The 12740-nt window shown below is 38.0% G+C and overlaps 1 protein-coding gene across 1 annotated transcript in view; it reads right to left on the reverse strand.

Annotated features, from left to right (window-relative positions):
* Positions 1 to 224: 224 nt before the first annotated feature.
* The window catches only part of LOC110314331 (lamina-associated polypeptide 2, isoforms beta/delta/epsilon/gamma-like), a 113515-nt gene continuing 100999 nt past the window's right edge, over positions 225 to 12740 (reverse strand). The window contains exon 5 of the mRNA XM_021188749.1: positions 225 to 1352. Coding sequence (XP_021044408.1) covers positions 276 to 1352 — 1077 coding nt within the window. The 3' untranslated portion in view covers positions 225 to 275. The remainder of the gene's footprint in view (positions 1353 to 12740) is intronic.

The raw sequence follows: 12740 nt of genomic DNA on the forward strand, positions 1-12740 counted from the left end.
TTTTCCCCAAAAGTGAAATAAGATGTCCACATTAAAAAAATAAAGCCTACAAAAAAGTTCTGGAGCTAAAAAATTATTCATATGGCACAATGTGATCTCCAAGGTCCAAAATATTGAAATGAGATCCGTGTAAGCATCCTGTCTGCTTTTCAATGTAGCACTAACTTTACTGAGGTGAAATCATAATTTAGTTCTTCAGTTAACAAGTGGACACAAATGTTTTCCTACAGTTATTAAAAACAGGAGATCAGGTTGAATGTGCCGAAATGATTTCTTCAGTTGGATATTTTAGCATCTTGAAGAAAATTAGTGAAGGGATTTCCTTGGTTGGTTTCCATAGCTTGATAGACCAAAAAGAGAAACACGGCCACAACAGCAAACAGCAACACTTTTATCCACATGGGGACGGAGCGTCTCTTCTTTGTCTTTTCTGACTTGACATCTGCCAAAGGAGCATACTTCGGGACGTACTTAGATGAGAACGACTCTTCCATCCTGAAGTCACTGAGCTCGAGCGGCCGGCCTGCAGTGCCTTTGATTGGTCTGCGGCAGCTAGCACTAATTCCTGTTGGAGTAGAGGCTTCATAGGGGAACATTTCCTTAAGAATATCCCTTTCTACTCTTCTTTCATCTGCTTTTTCTCCCACTTCCGCTCTTGTCAGTGGTTTCTTTGGTGTTCTTCTGGTTTTGTCTGAGAATTCAGTGATTGGCAGAATAGAAGATGCATGCTTGAAATTTCCAGTCAACCTATTGGCCACCTGATTGTGCTCAATCCTTCTCTGCTTGAGTGTGATTGGCATCTTTGCTCTGCCCTTTAGCGGTTCTCTCTTCTCAAGCTTGAGCTCTATTTTAGAGTCTTCATCATTGTCACTGTATCTGTCAGAGTCGTTACTTCCATTCTGTCTTGTGTTTTCTGCAGAGGAAGAGACTGTTGGAAGAGGAGTAGAGGATCTCGATTCAGTTCCCTGCTCCCTCAGCTTCAACAGCTTTTTCTCATATAGCTTCCTGGTTGTTCCCACAATGGGACCAGGATTCACTCCATATCTCACAAGCTGATCCAGAAGTTCTTCATTAGAGAGCTCTGTCACATCCAGATCATCTTTATCTTCTAGNCTGGGCTTATCAGTTTTCTTTGTGGCTTTCCTGCCGACGGTGCCGTGGCTGCGACCCACGGAGGCCCAGGAGCCAAGCACTGGCGTGGGCTCGCGCTCCTTGTCTCTCGAGAAGTCAGGTGGCCCTTTGCTGTTGGCTCCCGCGGCAAGCGGCTGCCGGTTGCGCGCTGTGAGGTGCTGCAGGTAGAGCTGCATGTACACATCCTTGCGCTGCTCGCCGACCGAAGGGTCCTCTAGGAACTAAAACACACACAAAGTAGTTCACCACCACATACAATTCTAGTTCCAGAGTATCCTATTCCCTTTTCTGTCTTCTTCAGGCTCTAAAATGTATGTGGTATATATACATTCGTATAGTCTCTCATATACACATTTACATAACTACGTGATTAATCCATTTCACCAAAGAAATACTATTTGATCTAAAGTCATGTATATCGTTTCATAAACAATGATAGTGGGTAACTTCAATATCTTATTTTAATTTTACACTGGACATGTAAGGGAATAATAAAGAAGTACTGGAATCAAATGATATTATAAATCAAATGTACCTAACTTATCTACAGAACACTCCACTAAATAATGTTCATTCTTCTCGGTATCCTATGGAACTTTCACCAAAATCCACCACATATTAAAAGAAAACACAAGCATAAAATATATAGAAAAAGTAAAATAACTTCTTATGTTTTATCTGACATATATCTGAGAATTTATAAATCTTCCTGAGATCTTTTCTCTCTATAGCGCCTTTCCCCTCTAGGCTATTGTCTTCTGATGGAATTTGAGGGAGGGACTATCATTGTCTTAATTGTATCTGCATAGATGAACCCACCAAACTCTAGGTGACAGTTCCAAAGCTACAGACATGAACACAATGTTAGTTAAACTCAGTGGATCACAAAACATAACAATAATACATGAACATGGAAAACAATCTGTAGGGAGGAGTAGTTTGGTAGAGGGAGGAGAGTATTAAGAGAAGGTGAAGCCTGAGAGTCATTAAGATTAGTTATATAGATATAAAATATACTGAAAACTCTTAATTTAGTATTTTATTTAATTTTTTTCATACAACATATTTGATATTATCTCCCCTCCCTCAACTCCTCCAAGATCCTCCCTTCCTACCCACTCCCTCTTACACTGTTTAACTCTCTCAAAGAAAGAGAAAAGCAAAAATAATAGCGACCTGGAGAGGGGGTGGGAGACTGAGACAAATACAAAGACAGAGAGAGTCACACAGAGTGACAGAGAAGAAAAACCAATCATAATCCACTGAGAAAATTGATTTTTCCTTTCCAGATGATATAAACTGAAAATATGTTCTTGGTTAGTGGTGGGACACCATACCCACTTTCACTTCTTAGTGCTGGGATTTTGTATGGTTTGAGCCTGTGCAAGTATTGTGTGTTTCCTGTCACAATTACTGTGAGTTTATATGGGTATCAGTCCTATTGTGTCTGGAAGAGTCTGTTTCCTTGGAGTAATCCACCACCTCTGGCTCTTGCAATCTTTCCATCTCCTCTTCAAAAAAGTTCCCTCAGTCTTGAGGGGGAGGGATTTGATGAAGATTTAGGATTGAGTGCCCAAATGAGAATATCAACATGATGATTGGACATTCTAAGTAGCATTCCTCAGGAGTAAGTGAACTTGTATATGTTTTCACTGCTATTATCATGGCAAACTTGTGAATTGCACAGTATTTAATTTTTTATTTACAAATAATATTGTGGATATTGTTATATAATTATTTCAAGAAAACAGTAAAATGTGAGATTCAAGAGATGGAGAATTGATGTCAAGACATTTTTAGGATATAAAGTTAATTCTTTTTTTGTACATTTGTTTCTCTTTTAAAGAAATTGTTCATTTTCTTTGGGCTTCTGGATTTCTACAACAGTTCTTAAGATTAGCTTACTTCCCTTCTCTTCTACAATCAGTATAGAATTCTCAACCATTATGTAAGTGAAACTTGAAGATATAGATAGTGGCTATGGGACAGTTACTTCTGACATTATCGTGCATGCATGATGTATACTCCACTGGAACAGAATATAACTTCATACTCCTGCTGACATTGAGGGGGTAAGTAAGTATGTTGAGCAAAGTCCAAACAGGTTTTTAGAGGTTGAGACTGGATGATAGCCAACAAAATGGTCCCTGGTTTCTAGTGCAATGGAAGCTCCATGGAATTGATGAGGATAATACTAGTGAAGACTCCTAGGAGTGGGGGACAAGGAGCCTGAAACAGCCATCCTCTGTAACCAAACAAGGCCTCAAGTGGAGAGAATGGCACACCAACCCAGTCACAGAACCTCTCACAGACACTTTGTCATGTGGCAGGATGTGCTGGAACCAGAGACTACAGTAATCATCAGCAGAGAGACAGAGAAACTTCATCTAACAACTGATAGGAGCGGATACAGAGTGTACAGGTCCAACCTAAGTCTTCTGCATATGTTATGGCTAAGTAGTTTAAATTTCTTGCAGAAATCCTAGCGGTGAGAGTGGGGGCTGTCCCTTATTCTTTTGTCTATTGTGGGACTCTTTTCCACCCATCGGGTTGCCTAGTCCAGCCTTGATGTAATACTATGTACCTGGTATTATTGTACCTTGTTATGCCTTATTTGGTTGGTGTCCCTGAGGAGTCTGCTCTTTTCTGAGGACAGGTGGAAGGAGGGTAGATATGGGAAAAGGAAAGGTAGAAGGAAAGAGGGGAGATTTGGGGGAAGGGAGGGAGGTGAAACTGCAGTAGGGATGTAATATATGAGAGAATAATCATTAAAAAGAAAGAAAAAAAAGCAGGCATCTAAGTCCTATAATGGTTCTGAGGTGAAATCCACCAATAGTCACTGAGGAAATTATAATCCCAGGACAGTATTTTATTTGAATTTGTTGAAACCAGGAGCAGAAACACACATATTTTCACATATGACTCATAGAAACTATGAATATATTTATGCTTTTTAAAAATTCTGTGCTGTTTGTGACCCTTGTTTACTACCAACAAAAATCTCACACAGATTTTGGTGTTTAGAAATAGGATATTGCTATGTGACGTTCACAAATTGTGGGTAGACGTTTAGGCCTAAACAATGTAAAATATCAGAAACAATGTTGGCAAAAAGAAACAATATTAAGATATGCTGGAAGAAGGATGAAATAGTTATTGAGATTTATTTTGTGTTCTATAGTTATCCTTCTCCTCAGTTTAGACCAGCATTTCTCAACCTGTGGGTCATTACCACTTTGGAAATTCTTTATCTCTAAAAATATTAACATTACAATTCATAACTAGCAAAATTACAGTTATAAAGTTTTAGGCAAATGGGGGGATGCAGGGGAAAGAGGAGGAGGGAAGAGCCCACGTCCAGCCTGAGTTCCTCCTATGCTCTGGGCAGTAGACATGGGAGGGCTGCCAGACATTTTCCACTCGGCCCAGGTGGGCATCTAAGCCACTGACCCCACACGATGGGGGGTGGACAAGGGACAGCCCCTGATACCAGGGTCCCCAAGGTGATACCTCTGTCCCGGGGATATGGGAGAGAAGGCAGAGGGAGAGAGGTTCCCATGTAGGCGAGAGTCCTTAGTCTGGTCCATGGCTGGAGCACAGGAAGGCCTTCTGATGGAGATTAAAAACAGCTCATTAGAGGAAAGCCTATCCCATCATCCAAGCACAGCAGGCCTTGATGAACACAGCCTAATGTTTTAGAGCTTTATTATATAAAGGGAGGGAGAAAGGAGAGAAGGTGGAGAGAGACAGAGAGACAGAGAGACAGAGAGACAGAGAGAGACAGAGACAGAGAGGCGCCATGGCCAAGAGGAAGGAAAGGGGAAAAAAGAGAGAAAGAGGAAAGCCTAGAAAGTAAGAGGTTAGAGAGAGAGCAAGGAGAGCAAGGAGAGCAAGGAGAGAGTGAGGTGGGGTCAAGCAGCCCTTCTTATGGTGTGCTGTTATCTTACTGTTGCTAGGTAACTGGGGAGGAGTGTAGTCTGAAGGTCAGAAACTTGAGAGATTGTCTATGTGACTAAAAGCCACATGCTTCTCCTGTGGGGGCTGTGGGGGCAGTAACTTCAACAGGAGCCTTGAGTCCAGGAGACATGAGGGAACTCCTTCAGTCCCATGTAGGTAAATTATCACCATTGTGTTTTACCAGGATTCAGATCTCACCTTGACTGGAGACCAGCCTGTGTATAGTCCATTGCCCCATATGAAGTAGCAACAAAAATAATTTTATGATTGAGGGTCAGCACAACACAAGGAACTGTGTGTTAAAGTGTCACAGCATTAGGAAAGTTGAGAACCACTGGCTTAGACTAACTATAGGGCTTGAAACCACACAGTTAAATGGAAGGTCAGCGCATGGAAATATTGCTGGCTCTAAGAACATATCTTTGTGTCTTTCTAATTCTAGCAAAATTTTTCACCCATTGAAGATACAATGAGTGTATAATGACAATAACTAATGAATGCTCTTTAACTTTTCAATATACTATACAGTGTGATTAAATGTATTTTTCTACATTTAGTATATTAGCCTTTATGTAGAGAAGTAAGACAACAGAGATCAAGGGGATACAAATTGGAAATGAAGAAGTCAAAGTATCACTACTCTCAGATGATATAATATATATGTGATGCCAAAAATTTTACCAGGCAACTCCTAATGAATACATTCAGCAAAACAGTTGGATACAAATTTAACTCATAAAAATCAGTAGTGTTCTTACATACAAATTACAGGCTAAAATAAATCAGGAATACAAGTTTAGACCAGCATTACAATAATCTGAAATAATAAAAATATTTTTGGGTATAACTCTAACAGGGCAAGTGAAAGACCTGATTGAAGAAATGGATCAATAGGATTAACAAAGTAAAAATGACCATCTTAAAAAAGGCAATCTACAGATTCAGTGTAATTCTCATCAAAATTCCAAAACAATTTTTGACAGACCATGAAAGGAAAATTCTCAGCTTCATATGGAAAAACAAAAGAAAACAAAACCAAAACAGGGAGGTTAAAAAAATTCCTGAAAAATAAGAGAACAGCTGGAAAGAAAGCTCAAAAAGCTGAGAAACACTTATAGAAATGTTCAACATCCTTAGCCATCAAGAAAATGCAAATCAAAACTACTTTATGGACCATCTTAAAATGGCTAAGATCAATAATACAAGTGACAGCTCATGCTGACGAGGATATGGAACAAGGGGAACACCTTGCCATTGCTGACAAGAGCACAAACTTATATAAGCACTTTGGAAATCAGTATGGTAGATCTTTAGAAAAATGGGAATTTTCTACATTAAGATTCAGCTATACTGCTCTCAGACATGCATGGAAAGGATGCTTCATCCTACTATGAGGACACTTGGTCAATCATGTTCATTCTTACTTTATTCATAATAGAGAGAAATTGGAAACTACTCCTAAATGTCCCTTAACAGAAAATGGATAAAGTAAATCTGGTATATTTACACAGTGGAGTATTACTCAGCTCTTAAAAAGAACATCATGAAAATTGCAGGAAAATAGATTGAACTAGAAAAAAAATCATCCTCAGTGAGATAACACAGACCCAGAACAATAAATATGGTATATATTTGTTTATATGTAGATATTAGCTATTAAATAAATGATAATATAAGCGACATTGTCCCCCTTCCTGATTTCCTCTCTGCAAACCCCCTATCCCATCCTCCTCCCATTAGCCTCTATGAGGGTGCTCCTCCACCTGCCCACCCCCTCCTGCCTCACCACTCTAGCATCCCCTTATGCTGTGTCATCAAGCCTCTACAGAACCAAGGGCCTCCCCTCCCACTGATGCCAGATAAGGCAGTTCTCTGTTACACATATAGCTGGAGCTATGGCTCCTTCTGTGTATACTCTTTTGTTGGTGGTTTAGTCTCTGGGAGCTCTGGGGTATCTAATTGTTTGATAATGGATTGGGTTGCAATCCTCTTCATCTCCTTTAGTCTTCCCACTTACTCCTCTTTTGGGGTCCCCAGGCTCAGTCTGATGGTTGACTGTGAGTATCTGCATCTGTATTAGTCAGGTGCTGGAAGAGCCTCTCAGGATACAGCTATACCAGGCTCCTGTCAGCAAGTACTTCTTGGCATTAGCAATAGTGTCTGAGTTTGGTGTCTGCATATGGAATAGATTCCTAGGTGGGGTGGTCTCTGGATGGCCTGTCTTTCAGTCTCTGCTCCATTTTTTGTCCCTGTATTTTCTTTAGATAGGAACAGTTCAAGAAAAGAATGCAGTTTTAATAAAATGGGAAATCATAGCCTTATTTTCTTCCTTTGTTTTGGAGATAACATAATTACATCATTTTGCCCTTTCCCTTTAACCTCTATTCTCTCCAAATCCCCCATGTACCTAGCATACTCTTTCAAATTCCATGTTTCTTTTTCTTTAGTCATTGTTGTTGTTGTTGGGGGTAAGGGTGATTGGTGGTGGTGGTGGTAGTGTGATGTGGGGTGTATGTACATGTATTCCTAAATATATAAATAACAACCCAAGAAGAGGATTCTTTTGACCCTTGCTGGGTTATAAGGATTTATTCACTTAGAACTCTCATGACAAAAATTGGATTTGGGATTCCCATATGCCAGTATTTGCCCTTTGAAACATTTTCCCTAATAGATCCAGATTTCTAGTCCCTTGTTTCAGAATTCCTGAACCATTTACAGTACTTCATGACATCCTTTTCAGTGATTTATATAGCAGCTTCTTTTATAGATCATTATAACTCAGATTATCTCATATATCTTTTTTTTAACCTTTCAACCTGTGATCTTTGCCTTGATTTTTGGTCCTAATTTGACCTATATCTATTGAAAGAGCAGCTGTATAGGTAAAATGTCTTCAGGCTTGCTTCTGTTTCTGAGGTTCTGATATTATTACCATGGCTTAGTTCACTTTTATTTTTCATCTAAATTCAGCTTCATTGGTTCTTCAATGATAATATAATGCATTACATTAAGTCTTCAAACAGTATGTATTCATTCACTATTGATTCACTCTTTAAACAAATATTTGCTGAGTACATTCTGTATTTTTGGTGTCTGAGGTTTATCAGTCAAAAACACTTGTATTCATGGAGTTAATGTTTTACTAGAAAACAATAAAATAATTAAGTAAATGTTATAGTATGGAAAATAATTATAAATGGTTTGAAAAGCTAATATAAGAAGGAAAGGACTAGGGGATGCTGAATCAGTGTTGTATAGGATAGTTAGGGAATGACTTCCTAATAAAGTGGCGATTGACTAGAGACCTATAGTAACTGATCTACAGTCATTATATTAAGTGACATAGAAATTTGCAGAACAAATGTAAACTGAAGGAACAAATAAGTGCAGGGACTATAGTATGATTGTGATGGAAGCTTTGTAAGGACAAAATATTCAAGCCCTTGAATAAAACAAAGACCATTAAAAACTGAGGTTCCAAAACTGATCATGTACAGTCAAGCAGGTAATTTGTTTTCTTTTTGATTAAAATACATTTTGATTCAAATCTAATTACATTAATTCCAAGCTTCCCTTTCTTCCCTCTTACCCCGTACATGACCTCTACTCTCTCAATTTCTTTCATTCATTATTATTGTTACACAAACACATAATGAAAAAGAAAGATAAACACACATATATACACACATATTTAAGTATATTAAAGCAAACTGCTGATTCATCTGGTGTTGCTTGTGTATATATGATTCTATGGATGATCACTTTGCATTTGATAGTTGTAACTACAGGTCTTATCCCTGGAGTAAATAGAGACGATTACAGCAAACCTCAACTAGCTGAAATGTAGAGATCAAGAGGCTGTGTAGAATCCAGCCAAAACAGATACATCTATAACACAATTCCTATACATATGGCTCAGAGAAAGCCTCATCCTCTTACAAGAGTAGGCAGAAAGATTGTAAAAGTCATAGGACCAGGAAGTATTCTTTGAGGTAGCAACTTTTAGAAATGATAGGGACAATACAGACAGGATACCTGAACAATATGGCTACGTAAACAATACCTGGACAATGACAGAATAGACATGCGAATGTGGAAGGAGGAAATCTTATAGGATTTCCTCAACACTGGACAAGGAACTATCAGCACCTAATAACTGTGGAAAGAGAGTACTTAAACTTTTACTCTGAGGAAGAATATACTATTGGAAAGCCAGCACTGAAACAGGAATGTTAATTAAGAGGGATTTAGAATAACTTGAGAGAAAGCACTTCTGAAAATAATTAATGCCTCCTTAAAACTGTATTCAATTGTGCTCTTTGTGGTCCTCATCATATTCTGGACATGTACTGGATGTGATGTATGTAGATAAATCTTTGTATAAGTGTTACAAAGAGAACAAATGAGTCTAAATGCAAAGGCTTGTACATTGTCTTGTCAAGCCAACTGACATGATTACCTGCCTCCACCCTGAAACTAGGTAATAGATAAAATATTTTATGGAGCTTCACACGACAGTTGAACACAGTGGGTGAGAACAGTTTATTCTTTCTATTTCAAAGATCAGTTTGCCATGATGATTCAGTGAATAAGTAGATAAGGAGTTCAGTATTGTTAGAATTTTGGAAAAGTTTTAAAATAGATTATGGGATTCTTATTTGTAAACTGTGCAGATGAAGTGAATCATTGTTTTCGAAGAAATTATGTTCATCTGAATTAAATCTTAAAAATCCATGGACCTGAAGTTGATCTAGGTTTTTTGATTCAGTGTTTTTATCTGTTGCCAGCAATGTCATGGGAAACCCCCCCCCCCTTTTTTTTCCTTCAAAAGTGTGAAACTCATTACTGAAAACCGGCTTTGATGTTTAAGTTGCTAAGTGTCAAAGGTGGAAATCAAACTGTAGCTCTTTCACATTTTAGGCAGAGAATGAGAAGTGGGGAAACCTTGAGACCTCTGCATTGATCATCAAGTCAGTTTAAACACTTTCCACCAAGTACTGACTACAGCTCCGACTTACCCACAAGAAAGGCTGTGGGAAGAATTTATCATTGTATAGCCTTATTGAATCCATATCATCTTTCACCCTTGAGCTAATCTATGTAATCTGAAAGCAAAGCAATAAAATGAAAAAATATTGCCAAGAGATAAATTGGAATACGAGTAACAGAAACACTCACATATTTTAGAAATCAAAAATCTAAAAACAAAAGGGTGAGGTCATGATCATGATGATCTTAATATTTTTTAAAACTATTTCTTTATTTTTATTTTATGTACATAGGCATTTGTTCTAATCACATGCATGCCTAGCACCTGTAGAGGCCAGAAAAGCTGTGGGATCTCTTGAAGCTGGAGGTACAGATGACTGTGAGTTTCCATGTGGTTTCAAGGAACTGAAACTGATTCTCTGAAAGAGGAATCAATGCTCTTGAAGACTGCGTAATTTCTCCAGCTTTACCATTTTACTAATTTTTAATGATAATTATAAAAAGAGTAAAACTAGGTAGCAAAGCTCACCAAAATATAAATGGATGAAAAATAATTGAATTGGGAGAAACTTAATAAGTTCTTACTATGCACATTTTTTCATATATATATATATATATATATATATATATATATATATATATGTATGTATATATATCAACTGTGTTTTATCACATACAAATGTTAAATGCTCTGATCATTTAGGAAAAACAGTAGAAATACACTTTGAATTCTTCACTTAGAGTGCATTGTTTTAAAGTTATTTAATTTTACATTGTGTATAAGAATGTTTGTCTGCATGCATGACCATTGTGTGTGGCTATCCTTGGAGCCTAGAAGAGAGTGTTCAATTTCCTGTAATTAGACTTTTGGAGGATTGTGAACTGTCATGTGAATACTGGGCACTGAACCCAGGTTCTCTGGAAGAGCAACAAATGTTCTTAGCCACTAACCCACCTCCTTAGCCTGCATTTAGAAGGTTTTTAAGTCTCCATTTAACAACTCAGTGTTTAGTTGTGTCCATGTTGAGTGCCAAGCAATGTGTATAGTAATGGAGATTCAGGTATGAATAACGCCCTTTCTCAGTTTTATCTAATAGGAGTGCTGGATAAAATATAATCTCCAACTTTTAAGTTTCTAATAGTCACATTACAAAATACAAAAATAATATGTAGAATTTATAAAAATGTAACTTATTTAAACCAATATATCAAACATGTTATTATGACATGTCATAAATAGAAAACAAATGAGGCCACGTGCTGTATTTTTTTTTTCATTTTTCAGTCTCTTACAGCTTTTACTCCTATAGAAGATCTCAATTTGGACTAACTACACTTTAAGTACATAATTGCCACTGATGATGAGATGTTGGAAGTAGAGATATTTTTAAAAATGGCATTCATGTCCCAGCCACTTTGGTGTAGATTGTTTCACTATCATACACAATAGAGGGTTACAGAGACTATTTTTAAGACTGGTACTTTTCACTTCTTGGATGAACCATCCTTTTATAGACTCCACTCTCTTTTCTTTTATCCCCTACCAACCTATTGAAAATCAAATATAAAAGAAAACCTCTGTGATACTAATCTTGGTTGGCAGCTTGAGTGTATAAAAAGTGTCTTGAACTAGTGAAATCCAACTGTATTTGTAACTGAGGGTGGCATTTTAGAGATGATTGAACTGTAGGGCAGTGAATGGGAAGGAAAGACCCACCCTCAATGTGGGCTATGGCTTCCAACAAGCAGTCCAGATTTTTTAAAAAGCCAAATTCACTGCACCTATAACTTGAAGTAAAATATTTGCATAAGACCAAGCCAGCCAAAACTCCAAAATGGATGGGGAGAGGTACAAGAAGTCTCATCTCTAGCCAAGAGCTACTGTTAACTGATGGCTGCTGGAAGGAGAAGAATCAGTTTTCTTTGGATGTTGCCTCTTGTGACTTGCCTAAACTCTAAAAAGTGTATATACTGGCAGCACTAAGTGAGCTCAATGGGTTTTTAAAAGAAGCCAGCAGTAGATGGTGACAAACACAGAGACCCATAGCTGTACAATGTGCAGGAATGAGAACCTTTAGAACACTTTGTCCTTGGTTGGGATGTCTCAATCAAATCCCTCCCCCAAGAAATCCTATAGAAGAGGAAGTAGAAAGATTGTAAGAGCCAGTGGAGCTGGAGAAGACCAAGGAAATAAGGCCATCAAAACACAGCAGTACCATTGCATATACAATGTTACAGAGACTGTGGAAGCATGCCCAAGGCCTACAGGGGTCTGGGACAGAGAACACATGGAATTGTGAAGCCAAAATGACATGGCAGTATGGGTTGTAGTAAGGTTGGGAGGGAAAATAGCAGAAGAGTTGGATGGAGGGAGTGAGGCATAGATTTGATCAAAACCAGTGTATTGGATTCTCAAACAATAAATTAAAAATTAAAAAGAGTTCCAAATAAAAATCACCATGTACTCATCTGCATTCCCTTCACTCTGAATGAGAGCCCCTTAGATTAGATCTGTTGCTGTGAGTCTCTGCTTTATATGGACTCAGTCTCTTTAAATATTTGATGTAGAACCAATATCAGTAGCTCTCCAGACAGATTCCAGGATTTTAGTGCCATATTGGGACTGCTGAACTATCTAGTTTACTGGGCTGAGAAGCTCC

Source organism: Mus pahari, chromosome X (assembly GCF_900095145.1).
Source record: "Mus pahari chromosome X, PAHARI_EIJ_v1.1, whole genome shotgun sequence".
In the NCBI taxonomy this organism is placed as follows: domain Eukaryota; kingdom Metazoa; phylum Chordata; class Mammalia; order Rodentia; family Muridae; genus Mus; species Mus pahari.